Below are 26,243 nucleotides of genomic sequence, written 5' to 3' on the forward strand. Positions count from 1 at the left end.
CAACGGAAATAACCGAGCCAGCGCTCAGCTATTTTTGCAGGCCACGTAGAAAATGATTGGAGGGCAACTGCGCAGCCACAGTGCGTCCTCCTTCACTTGCAGGCTCCGTACTCAATATAGCGGTGACAAAGCACACCTTTTATTCCCCAGGCCAACTGTCACTGAAATAGGTGCAACCAGATTGCACTTGCACTGAATTTATTACCATGCCCAGTGTTCATAAACTCCGCTCTAGAAACTATTAAATACAACTACAATGACAAATCCCCCTTTGCACCTAAGCAGCGGTTATTCAGTCGCACTGTACAGACATGCTCTATTATCTCGCTTTCAGGAGAGAGCACTGACTGTATGTGCTTATTACGCCCTCCCTCCAACAACCAAAACCTCGCACACCCGCTCTTATGACGCTACTGACCCCTAGTACCCTTTAAATCTGAGCACCAGCCAATCACAGAGCTGCTACCGCAGAGTGTCATTCGCTCTGACCAATCAGCACAGTTCAGCGGAACAACTTCAGTCACGTGTTCCTTCCACTCTCGCGTTTTAACTTCCAGCTACAGATTGACCAATCAGACGTGAGCATTCCACGCTCCAGCCAATCAGCGCTTACGTTAGTCTAACGCGCGGCCGGTTTGATCGCAGTGACTGAAGTTGTGGAAAATGGCGGAGACGGTGGATGAGGCGCTCTGACCCCGTTCTAGGAGGGTGTAATGGCGTCCTCTCACAATGTGGTGTTACTGGTAGACGCCGCGGACTCGTCCCTGAAAAGCCGGGTCAAGCTGCTGTCCTTGCGGCTGCTGAACTTCTTGACGTGCCGTGCAGGCCTCGGCCAGGTCCGCTGGAGTTACCGCTTCTTGAATTCGCTGGGGGGGCGGTGTAGGCCGCCGCGACGCTCCGAGCTCCGAGAACTGGGCCCCCGCAGCTGGGATGAGTTTGAGGAGGAGCTGGAGGCCTGCTGGGAGCGGGCCCGGAGCAGCCGCAGCTCCAGTACGCAGAGCTCCCGGGCCTCCCTCACACACACCGCGCTCATGGACACCTTGTCTGACTTCCAGTGGGACCGCCCGGACATAACGTCTCCAGCCAAGCCGGCAGTGCTGAGGGCCCGCCGGGGAGGACGGCTGATGGCTGCGGACGAGGCCCTGAAGGCGGACTCCTCCTCGGAGATGATGGCCGGCTGTAGGAACGCGGTGTTTATCCTGTCTCCGTGCCCCCACTCCCGGGCACAGCTCACAGACTTCACAGCCCCCGGGGAGGAGGAGGAGGCCGGCCTCCAGCAAGTGATGGACAAGCTGCTGTCCCGGGGCCTGCAGAACATGGTCAGCAACAAGAGGGTCACCCTGTCCTGGCTGGACACCTGCGACTGGGCACAGGTGAGGAGCGGCGCTGTGCAGTGCTGGGCCGTGTCCTGGTTCTATACCATAGACTTTCTCAGATGCCGTGTTCACACATTGTGGATTGTGTCAGGATTTAGGGCTCTCACCTCTTCTGATCCATGATGAGACCAGAAAAAGTGAAAGAATCCGTTAAAGGGGTAACTAACCCATATAAGGCCTCTTTCACACTTGCGTTGTCCGGATCCGTCGTGTACTCCATTTGCCGGATCCGGAAAAACGCAAGTGAACTGAAAGCATTTGAAGACGGATCCGTCTTCAAAATGCTTTCAGTGTTACTATGGCACCCAGGACGCTATTAAAGTCCTGGCTGCCATAGTAGTAGTGGGGAGCGGGGGAGCAGTATACTTACAGTCCGTGCGGCTCCCGGGGCGCTCCAGAATGACGTCATCCATGCGATCACGTCACCCATGCGCGTGGGGCGCCCTGACGTCACTCTGAAGCGCCCCGGGAGCCGCACGGACGGTAAGTATACTGCTCCCCCGCTCCCCACTACACTTTACCATGGCAAACAGGACTTTAGCGTCCTGGCAGCCATGGTAACCATTCAGAAAAAGCTAAACGTCGGATCCGGTAATGCGCCGATACGACGTTTAGCTTAAGGCCGGATCCGGATCAATGCCTTTCAATGGGCATTCATTCCGGATCCGGCCTTGCGGCAAGTGTTCAGGATTTTTGACCGGAGCAAAAAGCGCAGCATGCTGCGGTATTTTCTCCGGCCAAAAAACGATCCGTTCCGGAACTGAAGACATCCTGATGCATCCTGAACGGATTTCTCTCCATTCAGAATGCATGGGGATAATCCTGATCATGATTCTTCCGGCATAGAGCTCCGACGACGGAACTCTATGCCGGAACACAACAACGCAAGTGTGAAAGAGCCCTAACGCGTATACGTTCTGCTTACCAGCTCCCTGGCACCTGCGTCACTTCTGATCCCCACACGGCTGCCGCTGCATCTCCCTGTCGTACAAATCAAAATATCTGATGCCGGGGAGCAGTCGATAGCAGGCCGTGACAGGGGCGAGCCTCCAAAGCGTCACCTGTGATGTAGGGAGACTCGCCCCCGTGGTGTCGGGGATCAGAAGCTTTGCGGGTGCTGGAAGGCGGGGTAAGTATAACCTATGAGGGGCCCAGGCATTGGGGTGGTTGGATGACCCCTTTAAAGAGGACCTGTCACCTCTCCAGACTTCTGTTTTATTAATTACTTGCATTCCCCATGTAATAGCAATTCTGGAGAATCTATTCTTATCACTGTGTGTTATGCCGTTCCTGTATTATTCATGCTAGAAGTTTAGAGAAACTTCCAGCAGTCTGCAGTAACAGTAGAGGGTGTGTCTGACTGTCCAATCAGTGCTGCTGGTGTCAGACTGTGTAGGGACACACCCCCAACTTATAACACCCATCTGTACCTTTACTGCAAGCTGCTGACAATTCATTCATAGACTTCTTACAGGAATAATACAGGAATGACACAACAAAGAGCAGGCATGCTCAACCTTCTGCCCTCCAGCGGTTGCAAAACTACAATTCCCAGCATGCCCGAACAGCCTACAGCAGGGCATTGTGGGAGTTGTAGTTTTACAACAGCTGGAGGGCCGCAGGTTGAGCATGCCTGAGTCCTAAGAATAAGTGATACTGAATAGTTATTACATGGTGGATGCAAGTATTTATATACAGGTTCTTCTCAAAAAATTAGCATATTGTGATAAAGTTCATTATTTTCTGTAATGTACTGATAAACATTAGACTTTCATATATTTTAGATTCATTACACACAACTGAAGTAGTTCAAGCCTTTTCTTGTTTTAATATTGATGATTTTGGCATACAGCTCATGAAAACCCAAAATTCCTGTCTCAAAAAATTAGCATATCATGAAAAGGTTCTCTAAACGAGCTATTAACCTAATCATCTGAATCAACTAATTAACTCTAAACACCTGCAAAAGATTCCTGAGGCTTTTAAAAACTCCCAGCCTGGTTCATTACTCAAAACCACAATCATGGGTAAGACTGCCGACCTGACTGCTGTCCAGAAGGCCATCATTGACACCCTCAAGCAAGAGGGTAAGACACAGAAAGAAATTTCTGAACGAATAGGCTGTTCCCAGAGTGCTGTATGAAGGCACCTCAGTGGGAAGTCTGTGGGAAGGAAAAAGTGTGGCAGAAAACGCTGCACAACTTGAAGAGGTGACCGGACCCTGAGGAAGATTGTGGAGAAGGACCGATTCCAGACCTTGGGGGACCTGCGGAAGCAGTAGAAACATCCAGAGCCACCGTGTACAGGCGTGTGCAGGAAATGGGCTACAGGTGCCGCATTCCCCAGGTCAAGCCACTTTTGAACCAGAAACAGCGGCAGAAGCGCCTGACCTGGGCTACAGAGAAACAGCAGTGGACTGTTGCTCAGTGGTCCAAAGTACTTTTTTCTGGATGAAAGCAAATTTTGCATGTCATTTGGAAATCAAGGTGCCAGAGTCTGGAGGAAGACTGGGGAGAGGGAAATGCCAAAATGCCTGAAGTCCAGTGTCAAGTACCCACAGTCAGTGATGGTCTGGGGTGCCATGTCAGCTGCTGTGGTTGGTCCACTGTGTTTTATCAAGGGCAGGGTCAATGCAGCTAGCTATCAGGAGATTTTGGAGCACTTCATGCTTCCATCTGCTGAAAAGCTTTATGGAGATGAAGATTTCATTTTTCAGCACGACCTGGCACCTGCTCACAGTGCCAAAACCACTGGTAAATGGTTTACTGACCATGGTATTACTGTGCTCAATTGGCCTGCCAACTCTCCTGACCTGAACCCCATAGCGAATCTGTGGGATATTGGGAAGAGAAAGTTAAGAGACGCAAGACCCAACACTCTGGATGAGCTTAAGGCCGCTATCAAAGCATCCTGGGCCTCCATAACACCTCAGCAGTGCCCCAGGCTGATTGCCTCCATGCCACGCTGCATTAAAGAAGTCATTTCTGCAAAAGGATTCCCGACCAAGTATTGAGTGCATAACTGAACTTAATTATTTGAAGGTTGACTTTTTTTTTATTATAAACACTTTCTTTTATTGGTCGGATGAAATATGCTAATTTTTTGAGATAGGAATTTTTGGGTTTTCATGAGCTGTATGCCAAAATCATCAATATTAAAACAAGAAAAGGCTTGAACTACTTCAGTTGTGTGTAATGAATCTAAAATATATGAAAGTCTAATGTTTATAAGTACATTACAGAAAATAATGAACTTTATCACAATATGCTAATGTTTTTTGAAGAACCTGTACATATCAGGCTTCTTTCACACCAGCGTTTTTGCTGTATCTGTCATGGATCGGCAAAAAGGCTTCCGTCACAATAATACAACCGTCTACATCAGTTATGAACGGATCCGGTTGTATTAGCTTTAAAATAACCATAACGGATCCATCTTGAACACCATTGAAAGTCAGTGGGGGATGGATCAGTTTTCTGTTGTGTCTGAGAAAACTGATCCGTCACCATTGACTTACATTGTGTGTCAGGACAGATTCGTATTGCTCCGCACCACATTGCGGACAGAAAAACACTGCTTGCAGAGTTATTTTGTCCGTGACAGGGACGCAACCGAACGGAATGCATTCTGGTGCTCTCCGTTCAGTTCTGTCCCCGTTGACAATGAACGGAAGCGTTTTCCTATGACGGATCTCAATAGCGGAAAGGGAAAGCGCAGATGTGAAAGTAGCCTTAAGGGTTATCTGGGACTTTGATATTGATCTATGGTAGGTGGAGGCCTGACTACCGACAACCCCCAACGATCAGCTGCTTGAGCAGGTTGCTGTCCATTGGACACTGGCTGTGCTTGGTATTACAACCCAGACTTGTCCATTTGAATGGGATTGAGCTGCACCTACTGCCACGTGACCAAGGAACGTGACATCACTGACCTAGGAATGGGCCACACTCGCTGAAATAGATGATCGTGGGGTGTCGGGAGTCAAACCTCTGATATTAAAAGTTTTTTCTGGATTTTTAATACTGATGACCTATCCTCTGGATGGGTCATCAGTATCTGATCGGTTATACTTGGTTTTGCGCTCAACCCCTTTCACTTCAATGGGGCTGGAGGTGATGCCACACATAGCCGCTATACGATGTATGGTGCAGGGCAAGGGTTGTTTATATTTTTCTTGCACTGCTAGGTGGAGGCTTCTGCCTAGCAGTGAACCTGGTGACCTCAGCAGCACTACTGGGCTAGCTTTTGCGCTGCCCTTGCTGGCTCTATTTCCATCAGACCCATATAAGGGTACTTTCACACTAGTGTTTTTCTTTTCCGGCACTGAGTTCCCTCAAAAGGGCTCAATGCTGGAAAAGAACTGATCAGGTATATCCCCATGCATTCTGAATGGATAGTAATCCGTTCAGGATGTCTTCCGTTCAGTCATTTTGACTGATCAGGCAAAAGATAAAACCGCAGCATGCTACGGTTTTATCTCCGGCCAAAAAAACTGAAGACATGCCTGAATACTTGAGTTGGCATACGTTTTGCCGGATCCGGCAGGCAGTTCCAGCGACGGATCACTCTGCCGCAAGTGTGAAAGTAGCCTAAGTGAATGGGAGTGGCAGCCGGTCATGCGAGGTGCTCTCCCATTCACTTCTATGTGGAGAGCATGCGGTGGCTGTACCAGAGTCTTCCAGCCGCCACTTTGCAGGGCTCAGTTTAGGAGATAGGTGCGGGTCCCACCGCTGGGACTGTGGGTGGATATGCCCCCATTGTCTGAGATGAGACAACCCCTTTAAGTACTGTCTGTGAAGTGTTCTTGTCATGGAGCTGCCATCTGAGTTGTGGCTGTGGTGGTCTCCTGGTTGGACACAGCTGATGCTAAAGGGAATCTGTCAACTCCAAAACATCCCCCAAAGTAGCCTAAGCTGTGTATAATGGAAGTGGTGCCAAGTCCGCTTATGTAATGTTTGTATTCCTACTTCTGATGCTGTTCTCCCACAAACCTGCAGTAGAATGCATTGAGGGGACTCCTGATCTCAGGCACTTAATGGAGAGAAGTCAGAGGAAGATCCTCTCAATGCACGTTACTGCAGGTTTGTGGGAGAACAGCATCAGAACACAAGTATGAAGAAAAAACTTACATTACGAGACTCGCCGTCACTTACACTATTCACCGCTTACTATAGCTTGGGGTCTGTTCATTTTACTGGCCCTGTCTTCTTGGAAAAAGTAAAAATGTGATGTGAAGCCAGACTTGGGCTACATGCACATAACCGTATGTGTTTTGTGGGGCTACAGAACGGACATACTGATGCGGACAGAGCACGGTCAGCATCCTATCCGCCCAAAAAAACGGAACGGGCACGGAAACAAACAACGTTCGTGTCCATGTAACCTTAGATGATTGGCTACTGTGTAATAGTGTATTTACCCTGAAAGACTTCCTGGGCAAGTGTCTGTTTTCTGGGTGCGCTGGGAGCAGATGCTGAATGTGATGAGGCAGCCCCTAGAATACATTTTTACTCAGCAGTACTTGAAACTGAATATAAATGCAATTTACATGTACAGATTTCCTTTGCAAGGGGGGGAACTAACTCACCTTAGGGAGAGAGCACCTTAATCAGTGTGAGGAGACTTATAGGCCATACATGCTCCTCTGGAATTCTGGGAGGGAAGAAAGATTTCCTTTATCACCTATGACTGCACCCCTGGAGAGACTGCCTCCACCTCCTCAGGACAGGAAACGGGAACCAGAACCACATTTTAAAGGAGGGATCATCCCCTCTAGCTCCAGTTCTGTTTCCTGTCCGTTGGATATAAAGAAAAGAGCTGCAGGGACCCCGGCTATAAAAATTGTGTGTGGAGGGTTACCCCGTGCGGTGTAAGCCTCCTCGTGGAGCCGCTGCAGAAGTCTGGGCTCCCTTCTCTGTCCTTACCCCTTCCGTCCTCCTTCCCTGGAGGGTCTGGGCTCCTGCGAACCTCTGCGGCAGTGTTCGTAATATGTTCGGCCGCCAGCCCACGCGTTAATCTGCGGGTACTTCCGTGTTGCGGCAGTGGGAGGAAGCTTACACTGTGGACCGGAAGGGGAGGGATGCTGGCTCGCGCCGAGGAGAAAAGCCCAGCCGGCTCACTGTCATGCTGGGTGAAGAAGTGTGGCAGTTCCTCCATTCTGGCTGTTTGCTGTATGAAACATGGAGCAGGCTCAGCACGCTGAGACCACCAATGATACATCGGTGCCACGGTGGGGTAAGAGGGGTTATACCCCAGCAGATATTAATTATCTTAATGCTTATGGGGTCATTTACTGTTGCCTAGGTTTCAAAGGAGTCTTGTAGGAAGACTTCCAGAGTAAGGATGTGGTGTATGTAAGAAGAAACTTACTTCTGCCTGGGCAAAACCCCTATGTCAGGGGTCTATCAGCAAATTAATAGAAGAGGAAGCTCTATCTTTTATGGGCAGCATTAAACAGAAGATACGTGAAGAGGTCAGGGAATCGGTTAGCGGTCTGAGAAGGCACCGCCCCAGTAATTCCACAGCTGCTGCAAAAGACTCCCACTCTAGTGAGAAGGAGAGTGGAGATCAACAGACAAGTCTTCTGAGGACGAGGCTGCAGGAAGACTACTTTTTCAGGTGGAAAATACTAATTCCCTAGTAAAAGCGGTTCATGCTACTATGGGGTTGGACAATCAGAGGCCACAGTATTAAGTCCAGGACTCTGTTTGAAGTGTTAGCTCCCAGGAAGAGGAAGGAGTTTGATGTGCATAAGAACATCCAGGATTTGATTGCCAGAGAATAGAAAAGGCCGGATAGGAAGTTTTATCCCTTCTTTGGAGAAGCGGAAGTATCCGTTTGAGGCGTTGTCTGCCCCCTGGGATAGAGCCCCAAAGCTTGATGCCCCGGTAGCAAAAATGTCTAAAAAATCTGCACTCCCCTTTGAGGACATGGGTTTATTAAAATTGGGAAGCCTCTGTGGCGGCTTTTAAACCTGCTATTGCCGATGCGTCTGTTGCCAGATCACATCACTAAAAGTATGGATAGGGGAGTTAGAGGCTCACATTAAAGAGGGTACCCCTAGGGTGCAGTTATTGTCTTCCTTCCCTGTTATAAGTAATGCCTTGGATTTCTTAGCTTACACTTCTGCAGATACCTTAAGATTTTCCGCTAGAGCTTCCACCTTATCCAACTTTGCCCTGCAGGCTATTTGGTTGAAAAGCTGGAATGGGGATGCTAGTTCCAACGCAAAACTTTGTGCTATCCCTTAACAAGGAGAGTTTTTGTTTGGGCCCGTCCTGGATGACTTACTAGAGAAGGCCTCGGACAGAAAGAAGGGCTTTCCCTCTGTTAGACACCCAGGAAGTCTTTCCATCCCAGATTTAATACAAAACAAACAATTTGCAGGTCCAAATAAAAAAAAGTAAGGGGTTTCTTTTTTCCGGGTCAGACACCACAAAAAAGCAGTCCCAATGATGCCAGAGCTCCTGACGGAGGTCATCTGTCTTTTGCACCTCAGTGGCGAAAGATCTCCAACAGCCCTTGGATACATTCTGTGATAGGGGAGGGCCTAAAATTAAAATTTCTGAGTTTTCCAGTAGGGAGGTTTGTAATTACAGATTACCGTTCAGATTCCGCAAAACAATCTGCGATTGTCACATACCAGGGCGCTGGTAAGAGTCAGAGCTGGAATTGACAGAGGGGTTTTATTCAACTATTTTTCTGGTCAAAAAAACAAATGGCTAATTTCGGACTATAATAAACTTGAAGTGTTTGAACCAATTTCTGCAGTAAAATTTCGTATGGAGTCCATCAAGTCAGCAGTGAACAACCTCGTCACGTTTTGCTTTAAGGCCACAGTAGACCAGAGGGATGCTGTGAGGGATACCACCCCTTGTGCCCGCTTGAAGTCAACTATGTCGAGCTCACGAGACGCGGTATGGTCACTGGTTACCATGATGTGACGTTACACCCTCCCACAGGAGCAGGTAAAGTCAGCTTGGTACAGTTTTCACAGACACCTCCTTCCCTCGCGGTCACGGAGAGGCAACAAGCTAAGAGCCTTTTCACTGCCACAGTGAAACAGCGCTTTCTCAGCCCGGGTATACTGCCACCAGTTTCTCGTTTGATATAAGCCTGGTCCGCTAACAGGATTATATAGGGTGAGAAACCAACCCGCGGTAGCTTATAACTAGGCCGAAATACGTACATGGGGATTCGTGATCGAGATACAAGACAGCACAAGATTAAATTATATATTTAATCGCCTTAAGGGCACACTAGATAACACACTATACACAAGGAATATATACAGTGGTCTGAGGTTACAAATACAGGTAATATGGTGCAAACAGGATTACATACATTACAAGTCAGTTACCGGGTAGATGAATGTTCCTTTGGGTTATGATGTTGTAATAGTCCTTGGCTGCGGTCATGTGGGGGCAGTGAGGTCAGCAGTTTTCAGGTCTCTCCAAACACATGGCACGATGTGACACCCCCCCCCCCCCCCCTTTTCAGAAAAAGACCCCGCCCGCTGGCTTGCATGGGCTTTTGACCTGTAGCCGGCCGCTCCCCCTCCCTGCCTCTGGGAAGGATCCCCCCCCCTCCTCTTCTGGGCTGGCAGCCAAGGACCCACAAAACCCATTAGGGCCCATAGCTCCAGACCAGGAGGTCATAGGGAGATGGTTCTGGGACCAACAGACCCGCCTGGGTTCCAGCTACATTTAGAGTTCAAGCATGGTACAGTTATTGGGTTTCTGTGGGGAGATATGTATATCTTTCCCCTCACCCATGACGGCACCCAGTGCGACTCAGGACCTCCCATCAGGACAGGAAACCTGAGAAGATAAAAAGGACACACCTCCACCCAACACCAGTTCAGGTTTCCTGTCCTCCGGATGGGAGTTCCTGAGAAGCAGCAGTATTCTGCATGACATACCTCAAAGAAGAAGCCAGCGCTGGGGGGGGGGGGGGTCTGTGGCATTGCCGTGGGAAGACCTATCCCTGGGGAGCGGTAGTTCTGTGGCCGTGCCGGAAGCCGCTCCCCACAAGTCTGCCTGCGCCCGCACTCGCTGCCGGTCCTGCGGGGAGCCGCTGTGGCCCGTTCAGGCGGCTCCCCACGCTGGCGTGCCCAGTTTGAAGATGGCGCCCGCGCGTCCAAGCGCTTATGCGCATGCGCGGGACCGTCCTTCGGGCCGGCCGATGACGTGGGGGGGGGGCGCGGGGCTTCTCTCCCGACGCGCACGACCCGGAAGTGAGGGCTGAGGCGCGTCTTTTCAAAACTATAAATGCGGCAGCAGGGGCAGGCAGCCAGCGGAGGCACAGAGTGTTTGTGCTGAAGTAGGATCCAGCTTGCAGCATGTCGGAGCCTACAGATGGACGCGCTGAACCCCTGGACCCCTTGAGGCCTGCAAGTCCGGTACTGGTCCTAAGGACGGGGAAGGAAAAATTCACTTGGTGAGAACGTTCCTTTTTTTTTTTTTTTTTTTTTTACTAATAAGGTGTTTCTATCTTAAATCCCAAAGCCTCCTAAAAAGTCGTCTTCCAAGTCAAAACACAGAGTGTGCAGATTGTAAAACGACCCTGTCCGCATCCGATCAGAAACCTCTGTGTACAGCGTGTATAGACAAGCTGGTAGCGGAACAGTCCCAGACCCTTACAAGATCTATGAAGTCCTTAATCAAGGCATTCAGTAAAGGCCGTGCCAGATCCCCGGATAAAGCCACAGAATGTGATAGCATGGAAATGGACTCGTCCGATAGTGAAGCCAGAGAATCCGGGCAGTTAGATTCCAGTAATTCGGATTCCTCGGACGAGGAATATTCAGGGAAGTCCTTCTTTTCCCCTGAGGATACGCAGCCGTTACTAAAAGCGGTCCGAGCAACTATGCAGTTGGAAGACATTAAGCAGACCAGATCAGTTGCGGATCAGGCCTTCCAGGCATTAGGCTCTAAAAAGCATAGGGTTTTTTCTATGCATGAAAGCATGCAGGCGATTATTAAAAAAGAGTGGAAGAATCCTGACAGAAAGTTCTTCATACCTTCCTCTGTAAAAAGAAAATACCCTTATGAAGAAAGTGTCCTCAAGCTGGGATAGGGCCTCTACGGTGGATGCACCAGTCGCCAAGATTGCAAAAAAGTCTGCCCTCCCATTTGATGATTTAGGTTGTCTTTCCGACCAGTTAGATAAAAAAGCGGATATATATCTTAAACGGGATTGGGAGACGTCGGCCGCCTGTCTCAGACCGGCAGTTGCAGCCACTTGGGTTTCCCGGTCTCTGAGACTATGGATTGACCAGCTAGAGTCACATCTTAAAGAAAAAAGGCCTAGAGAAGAGCTCCTAGCTTCCCTCCCCACCTTCTCAAAAGCAGCTGATTTTTTAACGCATGCCTCCACTGATGTGATGCGCTTTTCCGCCAGAGCCTCTGCTATGACAAATGCGGCTAGAAGAGCTATTTGGCTTAGATCCTGGAAGGGTGACCAGGGATCTAAGGCCAGACTCTGTGCCCTTCCGTGTGAGGGAGACAGATTATTTGGGTCATCTTTAGATGACATCCTGGAGAAGGCCTCTGACAAAAAAAGGGGGTTTCCTGTCCCTCAGAAGCCCCCCTTTTTTCGTAGGCCCTAGCAGAGCTTTAGAAGGCAGAGGGGCAAGCCCTACGATAGGAAAGAGAGGGATCGGTTCCAGAGGAAATCTAGCGGCTTCCTTTTCAAATCCCAAGATAATAAAAAAGATAAGCAGCAATGACGCCAGTCTCCAGGTTGGGGGGAGACTCTCTTCCTTTCTCCCAGCTTGGTCAAAGGTCACCCAAAACAAATGGGTTTTGGGAGGGATAGCAGAGGGAGTCAGATTGGAGTTTCTCTCCTACCCCCAAAATTTCTTCACCCGCACTCCAACTCTGAAAGATCCCTTAAAATCCACAGTTTTAGAGGCAGAGGTTCAGTTGTTATTGGACAAAGGAGTCGTTTGCCAAGTTCCCAAAGAGGAGGAGGGCAGGGGGTATTACTCCCCACTCTTTCTAGTAAAGAAACCCAATGGGTCCTTTCGAATGATTCTAAATCTAAAACGACTAAACAAGTTCCTGAAATACAAAAGATTCCGGATGGAGACGATAAAGACAACTATAGACCTGCTATACAAAGATTGCTGGATGGCAAGTATAGACTTAGAGGATGCTTATTACCACATCCCTATTCATCCCTCCTCCCAAAAGTATTTGAGAACAGCAGTCCAAGTGAAGGGCCAGCTTCTGCACCTGCAATACAGGGCCCTCCCGTTTGGGGTCTCACAAGCCCCGACAATTTTTACAAAGGTTGTGGCGGAGATGGTGGCATTCCTCTGATTGTCCAGGATAGTGTTAGTACCCTATCTGGACGATTTTTTGTTCATAGCCCAGACGAAAGTACAGTTACAGACGGATCTTGTCCTGGTGTGTTCTCTATTGAAAAAGATCTGGGATGGAAGGTCAATCAAGAAGTCTTGCCTAACCCCCTCTCAAAATTGCATATTTTTAGGGATGCAGCTAGATTCCATGGCTCAGAAAACATTCCTTCCTCAGAAGAAGATAGTTTCAACAAAGGAACATGTTTGGATCCTTTTCCGCTCCTTCCGATGTTCCATCAGGAAGGCGATGGCAGTATTGGGGCACCTGACGGCTACGATTCCCGCAGTGCCATTTGCTCAGATTCACACAAGATCGTTACAGTGGGATATCTTAAAGAAATGGAATGGTCTTCCACAAACGCTAGAGGAAAAATTTCATCTGTCCTCCAGAGCAAGGTATTCCCTCCTATGGTGGACATCCGAGAAGAATCTTTCGACAGGGATGCCCTGGTCCTTCATAGAACCCATACAGATAACAACAGACGCCAGTCCGTGGGGTTGGGGGGCTCATTCAGATGGGAAATATTGGCAGGGAAGATGGGATTTAAGAACCCGAGCCTGCACATCAAATTACAAGGAACTCAAGGCAGTAGAAAGAGTTCTAAGGGTGGCAGTTCCAGATGTCTTAAACAAAAAACTGGTCGTTTACTCGGACAATTCAACGACAGTGGCCTATATAAATCACCAGGGCGGAACAAAGATACCATCCCTAATCTTCCTCTGCCAGGAAATTTTCAAAATAGCAGAAGACAGGAACCTGCTCCTATCTGCAATACATCTAAAGGGAAAAGAGAACACTGTGGCCGACTTTTTAAGCCGAGTGGAACTCAACCAGGCAGAGTGGAGTCTGAACGGAGAAGTCTTTTCCCAGATTGTCTTAAGGTTTGGGACCAACTATAGACCTCTTTGCTACCCGGAAGAACAGGAAGACAGAGGTTCTTCTCCTTAAATCACACAGAGAACCCCAAGGCCGTAGACAGTCTGGCCCAGGACTGGAGCCGAGAACGCGGCTATGCCTTCCCACCTATTTCCCTAATTCCACAGGTACTGAAGAAAGTACGGAGGGACGGAGCCTCTATAATCCTGGTAGCCCCGAAATGGCCCAAAAGGATCTGGTACTCCACCCTGTTAAATCTAGCCAGAAGCCCCCCCTGGATGATCCCTCCAAGGGAGGACCTCCTTTTCCAGGGGCCGGTATGCCATCCCAATCCGGAGATTCTTCAATTGGCAGTGTGGAGTTTGACAGGGGCATCTGGTTGAGGAGAGGCCTTTCTAACAAGGTTGTTTCCACCCTTTTAGGCAGTAGGAAAGCTACAACAGCCAGGAAATATAATAGAGTTTGGAATATCTTTGCTTCCTTTCTAGGGTCTAGCCCTGATCCATTTAAACCTCCAGAAATACCTAAAGTTTTAGACTTCTTGCAGGCAGGTTTAGACAAGGGACTCAAAGCCTCCACCCTAAAAGTACAGGTATCGGCCTTGAGCTATTTTTTCGACTATCAGTTAGCAATGCATCCTTGGGTCAAACGTTTTCTTTCTGCCGCGGCCAGAATCCATCCTTCTGTAAGGCCTCTTTCCCCCCCATGGTTCTAAACAGGGTCTTGACAGCCCTAACCGATAAGCCATTTGAGCCCTTGTTAGAGATCCCAATTGACATCCTGTCCATTAAAATGGCTTTTCTACTGGCAATCACCTCTGCTAGGAGGGTCTCGGAGATCCAGGCCTTCTCTGCACATCCACCGTATACTGTCATCCAGGACAATCAAGTAGTAATTAGGCCCCTGCTTCCTTCCTTCCCAAAGTTGTCTTGGATTTTCACAGGAGCCAGGACATTGTGTTGCCTTCCTTTTTTCTAACCCCTCCAATAGCAGGGAAAAAAGTTTTCATTGCTTGGACGTTAAAAGATGCTTGTTAGTTTACCTTGATGTTACGTCTTCATGGAGGAAAGACGAGAACCTTCTTGTCCAGTTTTTAGGTGGGAATAGGGGTAAAAAAGCATCCTGCGGGATTATTGCCAGATGGGTGAAGAAGGCCATAACAAAGGCTTACATCTCCTTGGGTCTTTCCCCTCCTTCTGGGTTCGGGTCCCATTCTACTCGGGCAGTGTCTACTTCATGGGCTGAAAGAGCTGACGTGTCCTTAGCTCAGATTTGTAGGACAGCTACATGGAGTTCCCCACATACCTTTCTCAAACATTATAGGTTACAGCTCCATTCTGACGCCTCATTTGGGGAGAAGGTCCTTCAGGCTGTGGCCCCCCCCCCCCCCCCCCTAGACTCTACTTATAGTCTATCTCGCACTGGGTGCCGTCATGGGTGAGGGGAAAACTACATTGCTTACCGGTAATCGTTTTTCTCGATACCCATGACGGCACCTGATAGTTCCCTCCTCATATACAGATACATTTATATAAATATATATAGGGTATCAGTCAGGTCTATATGAAGTAATATAGATTTAAAAAAAAGAGGGTCTATAATCCCTTATCACTTCTCTCCGGAGAACAATTTATTTCTTCCACTGGTGTTGGGTGGAGGTGTGTCCTTTTTTATCTTCTCAGGTTTCCTGTCCTGATGGGAGGTCCTGAGTCGCACTGGGTGCCGTCATGGGTATCGAGAAAAACGATTACCGGTAAGCAATGTAGTTTTCCTACCTGGCCTCCCACCACCACACTAAGACCATGGGCCTGTTCATCGTGGCCACAGGGACACAAATATGTATCCGGTTTGCGTCTGTGATGGCCGGGTGATTCATAATTCCTTTTAAATCGCCGGTTCCATGCTGTCTGCTAGATTTGATTGAACTGGGGAATGGCTTAGACCTCATGCTGAGAGATTCTTCCTGTCACATCATTTCGGTTCCTGGGTGACTGGAGGATGTGTGAATTTGTAAACAAGTGGCTTGCTTGAAGCTAGAACCCCTGTGGAGGTCACTACCTCCACTATCTGACAAGCAGAGGGTTGAAATGAGAACTTATTTTGAATGTACACTGACAAAGGTGAATCAGATGAAAATCATGGCTGCCAGTAAATATTGATCCATACTCAGATGCGTACTATCATGTCCCCATTCATCCCAGAGGTTCCTGAGGGTAGCAGTTCGGTTAAAAAGGGAGATTCTGCATCTTCAATTCCGAGCATTACCTTTCGGCCTCGCTCAAGCTCCGAGGGTTTTCACAAAGATTGTTTTGGAAATGATGGACCACGTCAGGGATTAGGAGATCATCCTTATACCTTACCTAGACGATTTTCTGCTGGTGGCCCAGTCAAGTCAAATTTTTCAGGGTCATATAGCCTGGTTGAGAGAAGTTCTAGAGAAGCTGGGATGGGAGATAAACCTAGAGAAATCCAGCTTATGGCCAGGCCAGAGATGCAGTTTCCTAGGAATTATTTTGGACTTCAGTTCCCAGAATTGCCTGCTACCTCTTCAAAAAGCTTTGCTAATCAGATCAAAAGTTCAGCTTCTTCTCTCGTCTGTCAGTCACTATGAGAGGCCATGTCGGTACTGGGTCTCATGACGGCCTCTATTCAATGGGTGGAATGGGCCTAGTACCATTCAAGGCTTCTTCAACTTCAGATCCTGCGAGATTGGGACGGAAGTCTCCTCTCTCTGGACTGAGAGATCTCTATCCTCCCAGACCTTAGATTCCTTGGGGTGGTGGATGGATCTAAAAAAAATCTAGAGGAGTTCCTTGGACCGGGGAGGCGGTTCTCCCCTTAACCACGGATGCGAGCCCATCCGGGTGGGGAGCCCATGTGGGGTCCCTGCTATTGCAGGGGATTTGGGACAGCAAATCTCTGTCCCATTCGCACAATTTCAGGGAATTGGATGCAATCAGTGTAGCCTTAGTACAGAGTCTCCCGACCATCAGAGGCAGGAATGTAAGGGTCTATTCGGACAACACAACAGCAGTGGCCTATATCAACTGGCAGGGAGGTACAAGAGTCGGGGCCTAATGTCTCTCTCCCATCAGATTTTCAGCCTGGCAGAATCTTCTCTATTATCTCTTTCTGTAGTACATCTAAGGGGTTCAGAAAATGTTGAAGCGGACTTCCTCAGTCGTCTTCAACTATTCCAACGAGAGTGGTCCTTGAAAACCTTGTGATCTAATCAGGTGGCCGCATTATGGGGTCCTCCAGAGATAGATCTCTTTGCCACCAGGGCAAACAGGAAGGTAGAAGTCTTCTTTTCCCTTTCTCCAGTGGAGCATCCGAGAGCTATGGATGCGCTGGCTCAATCTTAGAGGCAGGGCCTTCTGTATGCCTTTCCCCTCACTAAAAATGCTACCAAAAGTCCTCAAGAGGAGGAGGCCATGGTAATAGTTATAGCTCCGTTTTGGCCGAGAAGAGTGTGGTTTTCTTGGCTCCGCAAGATGTCGATAGCAACACCATGGGTACTTCCAGAGTTTCAGGAGCTTCTGTTCCAAGGTCCAGTTTTTCACCCAGAGGTGAAAAATCTGCACCTGACTGCCTGGTTATAATATATAATAATAAAATACTTAGGACCAGCACTTTAAAAGTCCAGACTTCAGCATTAAGTGCCTTGTTTAAGTTAGCGGAACATCCTTGGATTAGAAGGTTTAGAACAGCAGTATCCAAATTGTCCCTGGTTATATATATATATATATATATATATATATATATATATTTATATATTTATATATTAGACCAAAAGTTTGGACAACTTCTCATTCAAAGAGTTTTCTTTATTTTCATGACTATGAAAATTGTAGATTCACACTGAAGGCATCAAAACTATGAATTAACACATATGGAATTATATACATAACAAACAAGTGTGAAACAACTGAAAATATGTCATATTCTAGGTTCTTCAAAGTAGCCACCTTTTGCTTTGCACACTCTTGGCATTCTCTTGATGAGCTTCAAGAGGTAGTCCCCTGAAATGGTTTTCATTACTTTAAGAAATGATGGTCAGTCAGTCAGCCGAAAAGGTGGGAAAACTTTGAAAGTAAGGGCTATTTGACCATGAAGGAGAGTGATGGGGTGCTGCGCCAGATGACCTGAACCCAATCAAGATGGTTTGGGGTGAGCTGGACCGCAGAGTGAAGGCAAAAGGGCCAACAAGTGCTAAGCATCTCTGGGAACTCCTTCAAGACTGTTGGAAGACCATTTCAGGGGACTACCTCTTGAAGCTCATCAAGAGAATGCCAAGAGTATGCAAAGCAGTAATCAAAGCAAAAGGTGGCTACTTTGAAGAACCTAGAATATGACATATATTTTCAGTTGTTTCACACTTGTTTATTATGTATATAATTCCACATGTGTTAATTCATAGTTTTGATGCCTTCATAGTCATGAAAATAAAGAAAACTCTTTGAATGAAAAGGTGTGTCCAAACTTTTGGTCTGTACTGTGTGTATGTGTGTATATGTATATATATAATCGCACTGCTCAAAAAAATAAAGGGAACACTTAAACAACACAATGTAACTCCAAGTCAATCACACTGTCCACTTAGGAAGCAACACTGAGTGACAATCAATTTCACATGCTGTTGTGCAAATGTGATAGACAACAGGTGGAAATTATAGGCAATTAGCAAGACACCCCCTATAAAGGAGTGGTTCTGCAGGTGGTGACTACAGACCACTTCGCAGTTCCTATGCTTCCTGGCTGATGTTTTGGTCACTTATGAATGCTGGCGGTGCTTTCACTCTAGTGGTAGCATGAGACTGAGTCTACAACCCACACAAGTGGCTCAGGTAGTACAGCTTATCCAGGATGGCACATCAATGCGAGCTGTGGCAAGAAGGTTTGCTGTGTCTGTCAGCGTAGTGTCCAGAGCATGGAGGCGCTACCAGGAGACAGGCCAGTACATCAGGAGACGTGGAGGAGGCCGTAGGAGGGCAACAACCCAGCAGCAGGACCGCTACCTCCTCCTTTGTGCATGGAGGAACAGGAGGAGCACTGCCAGAGCCCTGCAAAATGACCTCCAGCAGGCCACAAATGTGCATGTGTCTGCTCAAACGGTCAGAAACGTTCTGCTGCCTGCAACATCCTCCAGCATGACCGGTTTGGCATTGGGTCAGTAATGGTGTGGGGTGGCATTTCTTTGGAGGGCCGCACAGCCCTCCATGTGCTCGCCAGAGGTAGCCTGACTGCCATTAGGTACCGAGATGAGATCCTCAGACCCCTTGTGAGACCATATGCTGGTGCGGTTGGCCCTGGTTTCCTCCTAATGCAAGACAATGCTAGACCTCATTTGGCTGGAGTGTGTCAGCAGTTCCTGCAAGACAAAGGCATTGATGCTATGGACTGGCCCGCCTGTTCCCCAGACCTGAATCCAATTGAGCACATCTGGGACATCATGTCTCGCTCTATCCACCAACGTCACGTTGCACCACAGACTGTCCAGGAGTTGGCAGATGCTTTAGTCCAGGTCTGGGAGGAGATCCCTCAGGAGACCGTCCGCCACCTCATCAGGAGCATGCACAGGCGTTGTAGAGAGGTCATACAGGCACGTGGAGGCCACACACACTACTGGGCCTCATTTTGACTTGTTTTAAGGACATTACATCAAAGTTGGATCAGCCTGTAGTGTGTTTTTCCACTTTAATTTTGAGTGTGACTCCAAATCCAGACCTCCATGGGTTGAAAATTTTGATTTCTATTTTTTAATTTTTGTGTGATTTTGTTGTCAGCACATTCAACTATGTAAAGAACAAAGTATTTCAGAAGAATATTTAATTCAGATATATATATTTTTTACACTTTAAAGAGGACCTTTCACTAGATTAAAAAATGTAAACTAAGCATACAGACATGGAGAGCGGTGCCCAGGGATCTCCCTGCACTTACTATTATCCCTGGGCGCCGCTCTGTTCTCCCAGTATAAGCTCCGGTATCTTCACATGTTAGGCTCCACCCAGGGGAACCTGCTGGCGTCTCTTTCTCCCAGGCTGTAGCGCTGGCCAATCGCAGCGCTCAGCTCATATCCTGAGGCTTTTTTTTTCTCTCAGGCTATGAGCTGAGCGCTGCGATTGGCCAGCGCTACAGCCTGGGAGAAAGAGACGCCGGCAGGTTCCCCTGGGTGGAGCCTAACGTGAAGATACTGGAGGCTATACCAGGAGAAAGGAGTGGCGCCCAGGGATAATAAATGCAGGGGGATCCCCGGGCGCCGCTCTCCATGTCTGTATACTTAGTTTAGATTTTTTAATCTAGTGAAAGGTCCTCTTTAACAACCTAATACACTCCTTTTAAAAAAAAAATATATATATATATATATATATATATATATATATATATATATTAGGTTGTTAAGGTGTTATATTTCTTAGTTCTTGAGAAAAGGACTGGAGATAGAGGGAATGATCCCTCCTTTTAAAAGGCGGTTCTGGTTCCTGAGGAGGTGGAAGCTGTTTCTCCAGGGGTGCTGTCGTAGGTTCAAAGCAAACCGATTACCCGTAAGTTTAATCCAATATTTTTTATTTGGACTATGCTTCATATAGAAGAAACCTGTGCGGTAAATAAGTCTACATCTTCTAGTAACTTCAGTGGAAAACACATTTAAATCCAGATGCAATCCGCTTTCCACTGAAGTCCCATTCATTTCTTTGGAATGAGTGCTGCCTTTGCTTCACACACCGCCCCGTAATGGAAAACTCGCTCGTGGGAAAGAGGCCTAAGTGTGCGCCATTTTGCTTCTGTATTTTCATTTAAAAAAGCCACTCTGGTGTTTTGCACCACAAATCCAGCACAGCTCTACTTGCGCTTAGTCAGATAGCAGAGTTGCTGTTTGACTCCTGGTTACTGCCGCCTACTAGGGCAGTGCCGCTTTGTCACCACACTGCGCCTATTTGTCAGAGTAGGTCCCACTCTAAGATGCAACCTTGACGTGGTGAGTTGGCTTATGCCTTTTTATCAAAATGTCCTCTTGCACAGCTTGTAGTATGGGGGGCTGTACACTTAATATTGTGCTGAGAAGTGAGTTTAATTAGATCTAAGCATAGCATTGTGGATGTGCGATCCAGTTCTGTTTTTCTTTCCCTGATATCTACTTGCGCTTAGTGTTGGGGTGTGTTCACATAATTGCGATAGTGGTGCTGTCGACAGTGGGAAAAATCCAGTTACTGAAAGTAGAGTTATGTCTGAATACGTCTTATGTGGCCAGCTTTCTCATGACCGCTGACTGGCCTATCCAAAATCTCCTCACATTTATTGCTGGGCAGCAGTGAAAGACTGGTTTGAGCTCCACCGCCATTCTCACTCATAGCTGGCGGCATGAGTGGCATGAATCTAAAGAATTTCAGCGGTGATTTGTATGTGCGAGTATTCTCTTGTCTGATATGGTTGTGTTTCCAGAGATGTAATGATGGTTAGTGAACAGTTCTTGTCAGTTGCTGGCACCTTTGTGCTGCTCAGTGTTTGCTTGATGCTAACTATTGCCTTTGTCTCTAGGTGTGGCAAACCTGTGATCATTTTGGGTACTGGACCATGGTTGAATTAATGCAGCACGTCGGTGGCAAGATAATACCATCTGAGTGTTTACTGGAGTCCTGCCAACAAGTCCCAGACCATCCATTCTCCTCCAGCATGGTGCTAAATATTCCCTCTGATTCTGTGCTGGCTTCACTTCTCAGCAGTGAGATGGAGCAGGCATGCTGGTTTCCACAGCAGGATGGAGTAGTGACCTTTACGACACCTGGTAAGAGACCTCTACATAAATATAAATAAATAAAAAAATTTTAAAAAAAATATATAAGTGGTGGCTGCACAGGATCATGGCGCATCTCGGATAACCCATTTAAAGTGGCCCCCATGTTGTAGGCTGGTCCAAATTGACAGCAGGGCCATCACAAGTAGGCAGAGTCATCTATACCATAGTGCAGCAAAAAATACCACCCCAGTAGAACCAAATACCACAGTAGGTCAAAAAGAATAGGTTATAAACCTCAGAATGATCAGCTGTTTGAAGAGAAGACCGCGCTCCGTGCCAGCGAAGACTTCCATTCATTGTTTACCTGCTCGCCATCAACATCGCAGTGGTGAGCAGGTGTAATTGCCAGAAGCCGTCCCATTCACCTCAATGGCGAGCACGTATACAATGAAGGGTAGGCAGCCCTGCTGATCTGATATTGATGACCTATCCTGAGGATAAGTCCTTAATATTAAAATCTCCTGGACGGCTGATCTTGGGGACCACAGCTATATGGAACATATGATGGCATACATACATAATCTACTATATGGACAGTGCAGGACTTGTGCCTGCAATCAGTGTCACCCTGTGACAAGCATACCCCCATCTGTCCCGGATCTGGTGACAGTCCTGGATTTCAGCCGATGTCCTGTGGACCCAGGACATCAGAGAAATGTCCTGCTTTTAACCCTCTCTCCCCTTAAAAAATAAAAATTACTTAAAAGGTCTAAACGTTCCTAAATTCCTGTTACTAGTTGAACTCAAAAGGGGTTCCTGAATGTTTTTGTTTTAATTGGGCAGAGATCATAGGGCCGAATAAAACTAATGGAAAAAATACTTTTTAATAGTCCCAATGCTCCAGCACCTGCATAACCCCTGGCTGTCAAGTTCCATTTATCGTTCACTTGCCTGCTGTAGTCTCTCTCAGGCCTCAGCAGTCTTGTGTGCACGAAGGGCATGTGAACCCTGAGGTCAGTGGTTGGCAGTAGTGATCACATGAACCGTTGACAAAATGTCATCATTGCGTAACCAGTGGTGGCACATTGAAAGGGTGAGTACGTAGGGTTATACTGCCCCTGCTCTGTGCCCATTTAAAAAAAACTAAAACGGAGATGACCCCTTTGAGACCTTGACAGGCACATCGGTGGAAAAAGATGCTGAATGGAAATTAGATTCTGTACAATCTAGTGGAGCTGTGCTTTTGGGCACTGCCAGGCATGCTCCAGAACCTATGGTACTGCGCCACTATTCCAGCATTATCTGGCACTAGATTCATACATGCATATGGGCATCACTAAGGCCTCTTTCACACTTGCGTTGTCCGGATCCGGCGTGTACTCCACTTGCCGGAATTACACGCCGGATCCGGAAAAACGCAAGTGAACTGAAAGCATTTGAAGACGGATCCGTCTTCAAAATGCGTTCAGTGTTACTATGGCACCCAGGACGCTATTAAAGTCCTGGTTGCCATAGTAGTAGTGGGGAGCGGTATACTTACAGTCCGTGCGGCTCCCGGGGCGCTCCAGAATGACGTCAGAGCGCCCCATGCGCATGGATGACGTGCCATGCGATCACGTGATCCATGCGCCTGGGGCGCCCTGACGTCACTCTGGAGCGCCCGGGGAGCCGCACGGACGGTAAGTATACTGCTCCCCCGCTCCCCACTACACTTTACCATGGCTGCCAGGACTTTAGCGTCCCGGCAGCCATGGTAACCATTCAGAAAAAGCTAAACGTCGGATCCGGCAATGCGCCAAAACGACGTTTAGCTTAAGTCTGGATCAATGCCTTTCAATGGGTATTAATTCCGGATCCGGCCTTGCGGCAAGTGTTCAGGATTTTTGGCCGGAGCAAAAAGCGCAGCATGCTGCGGTATTTTCTCCGGCCAAAAAACGTTCCGGTCCGGAACTGAAGACATCCTGATGCATCCTGAACGGATTTCTCTCCATTCAGAATGCATTAGGATAAAACTGATCAGGATTCTTCCGACATAGAGCCCCGGCGACGGAACTCTATGGCGGAAGAAAATAACGCAGGTGTGAAAGAGCCCTAAGGCAGGGCAAGGTTTGCATTGCTGTCCATATATCTTCATACGCCACATCTAAACAGTTCAGTCCACGTCATTGTCTTAAAGTCACTGCCATCGTACCTGCGACATATTAGTACATGGTAAATGCACCTCCTGAAGAGCAGCCCTAATTACATATCATTCCTCTGAGTGTGATTCCACCCAATACATGGTACGTCACCTTTCATCTTCCAGGGACACTGCTGCCTCTTCCCATGTCATGAGTGGGCCGAGGCGCACACACCCCCAGTCACATTGTCACTCGCTTAGGGCCCATTCACACAAACATAATGGGTTCTCAATCCGCAAGATACAGAGAGGAAGCACTACAGAGCGCTTCTGTGGGATTTTGGTCTGTGCCTCCGCACCGCTATAAAATAAAACATGCTCGATTGAATCTTGCAGATCACTGACCTGTTTAACTAAATGAGTCTGGGAACAGCGGCCACGTGGCTGGTGTCTGTGCATTGCGGGCTGCTATTTGTGGTCTGCAGCATGTTCGTGTGCATGAGGCCTTACTAAGACCATCCCTTCGTTTGCTGCCCCTCTCCAGAGCTTTGCCCGTAAGGACAGCTCTGCAGCTTCATGAGCTAAAATGGCGTCTGATTGTTTTCCATGCAGTGGGACCACACGCTTCTCCAGAGAACCGTCCCATGTCTGCCATATGTGTAGTCTGTGCCTCAGACAGGACCTCAGTAATGCAGTGTCATTAGGACACCTGCCATCATTTTCATTCATATACCTTACAGTGTTTTTGTGATGTGTAGTTGGCAAATACTGGTGTAAGATTTTGTCCACATGTCAGGTATAAAATGAAATCCAAAGACAATCTGTCAGATGCCACGTTTCTGTCAGTGTCCCTTATTTTACTTGGACAAAATAGCACAGCATGTGAACATGGCCAAAGACGTTTATCAAGCTTATTAATGCTTCTTTTTTCAGATGTGAATGAACCGTGGGAATGTGCAGTCACCTTGGAACCAATTTCAACAACCCAAAAGCTTAATAGAAATGGACTGAGCATCCATTTAAAAGGCACCATACAGAACTGGAATCAGAATCAAGCTGGGCCTCTAAGAATGGAAAGCTGGCTGCTGCAGAGCGTGTCCAGCAGTAGTCAGTCTTCAGGCCTGCACTTCAAGCATCTCTTGAACGCTGCCTTGTCTAATGCACTATTCTTGGTAAAGTAAAATGTATCCTTGGGTTTAACTTCTGCACAGATCTGAATACACAGAAATAGGTTACAGCGTGCTCTGTTCAGCGTTTAGGATTGTGCCTTTTTTCATCCTGTCAGTTCACATGGTATATTGTGCAAACCACAATGTCTGTGTGCCGGAGATATGGAAATTCTATTCAAAGCTTAATTTATTTTCTTCTGCTATTATGAGCTTGCATATAATAAAGTACCAGGGACATTCACCCTAATGCCTTTGTAACACCTATTGGTGTTTTTGCTGTTGGGCCTCTTTCACACTTGCGTTGTCCGGATCCGTCGTGTACTCCATTTGCCGGAAGTGCCCGCCGGATCCGTAACACCGCAAGTGAACTGAAAGCATTTGAAGACTGATCCGTCTTCAAAATGCGTTCAGTGTTACTATGGCACCCAGGACGCTATTAAAGTCCTGGTTGCCATAGTAGTAGTGGGGAGCAGGGGAGCAGTATATTTACCGTCCGTGCGGCTCCCGGGGCGCTCCAGAATGACGTCACTCTGAAGCGCCCCGGGAGCCGCACGGACGGTAAGTATACTGCTCCCCACTACACTTTACCATGGCAAACAGGACTTTAGCGTCCTGGCAGCCATGGTAACCATTCAGAAAAAGCTAAACGTCGGATCCGGTAATGCGCTGAAACGACGTTGAGCTTAAGGCCGGATCCGGATTAATGCCTTTCAATGGGCATTAATTCCGGATCCGGCCTTGCGGCAAGTGTTCAGGATTTTTGACCGGAGCAAAAAGCGCAGCATGCTGCGGTATTTTCTCCGGCCAAAAAACTTTCCGGTTCGGAACTGAAGACATCCTGATGCATCCTGAATGGATTTCTCTCCATTCAGAATGCATGGGGATAATCCTGATCAGGATTCTTCCGGCATAGAGCCCCGACGACGGAACTCTATGCCGGAACAGAACGCAAGTGTGAAAGAACCCTTACCATTTTTAATCTGATTTTGTAAAGTGAAGCCACTTGTCACAATTGTGACTGTGGTGGACCTTGATTACCCAGCAGCTCGTCAATTGACCCAGCCAACTTGACCAACTAGTCACCTAAATGTAGCTATTTTTCTGGAGGAGTATTTTTTTGTTGCTGCGTAAAAAAGACCCTCAAAGGGGTTTTTCGAGACTTTGGTATTAATTGCTCTTGCTTAGATTAGTCCATCAGTAGACTCTGTGCACCTTTGCCTATCAGATGGTTGAAGTGCTCCATCGCGCATTTTGTCCCCAGGCATATAGCAACGTACATTTTTAGCACCTGTGCCTGGTGCTGCAGGACCAGGCACAGCCACTACAAAATGTTGTTTAAACTGGTGCTGGGAGCTGGATCCTTACAGATTAGACATTGATTGCCTATCCTAAGTATAGGCCATTATTATTAAACTCAAATAGTCACCAGAAATGGTTTAAAAGGGTTTTTTCCGAGACTTATACAGCTCAGCTCCATTCATTTCTATGGGACTGAGCGTGAGACCAAGCACAGCTGCTATACAATGTACGGCACTGTGCTTTGGGGACCGGAATCTGCTGGGAAAGGAGCAGCATTAGGCTCCATTCACACTTCCG

At 47.7% G+C, this 26,243-nt stretch overlaps 1 protein-coding gene across 2 annotated transcripts in view; it reads left to right on the forward strand.

Annotated features, from left to right (window-relative positions):
* The first annotated feature begins 639 nt into the window (after positions 1–639).
* The window catches only part of TICRR (TOPBP1 interacting checkpoint and replication regulator), a 66,343-nt gene continuing 40,739 nt past the window's right edge, over positions 640–26,243 (forward strand). For both annotated transcript variants that reach the window (XM_040414159.1, XM_040414160.1), the window contains exons 1-3: positions 640–1,373; positions 21,161–21,407; positions 24,412–24,650. In XM_040414159.1, the coding sequence (XP_040270093.1) occupies positions 714–1,373; positions 21,161–21,407; positions 24,412–24,650 (1,146 nt within the window). In that variant the 5' untranslated portion in view covers positions 640–713. The remainder of the gene's footprint in view (positions 1,374–21,160; positions 21,408–24,411; positions 24,651–26,243) is intronic.

Source organism: Bufo bufo, chromosome 1, assembly GCF_905171765.1.
Source record: "Bufo bufo chromosome 1, aBufBuf1.1, whole genome shotgun sequence".
NCBI lineage: Eukaryota > Metazoa > Chordata > Amphibia > Anura > Bufonidae > Bufo > Bufo bufo.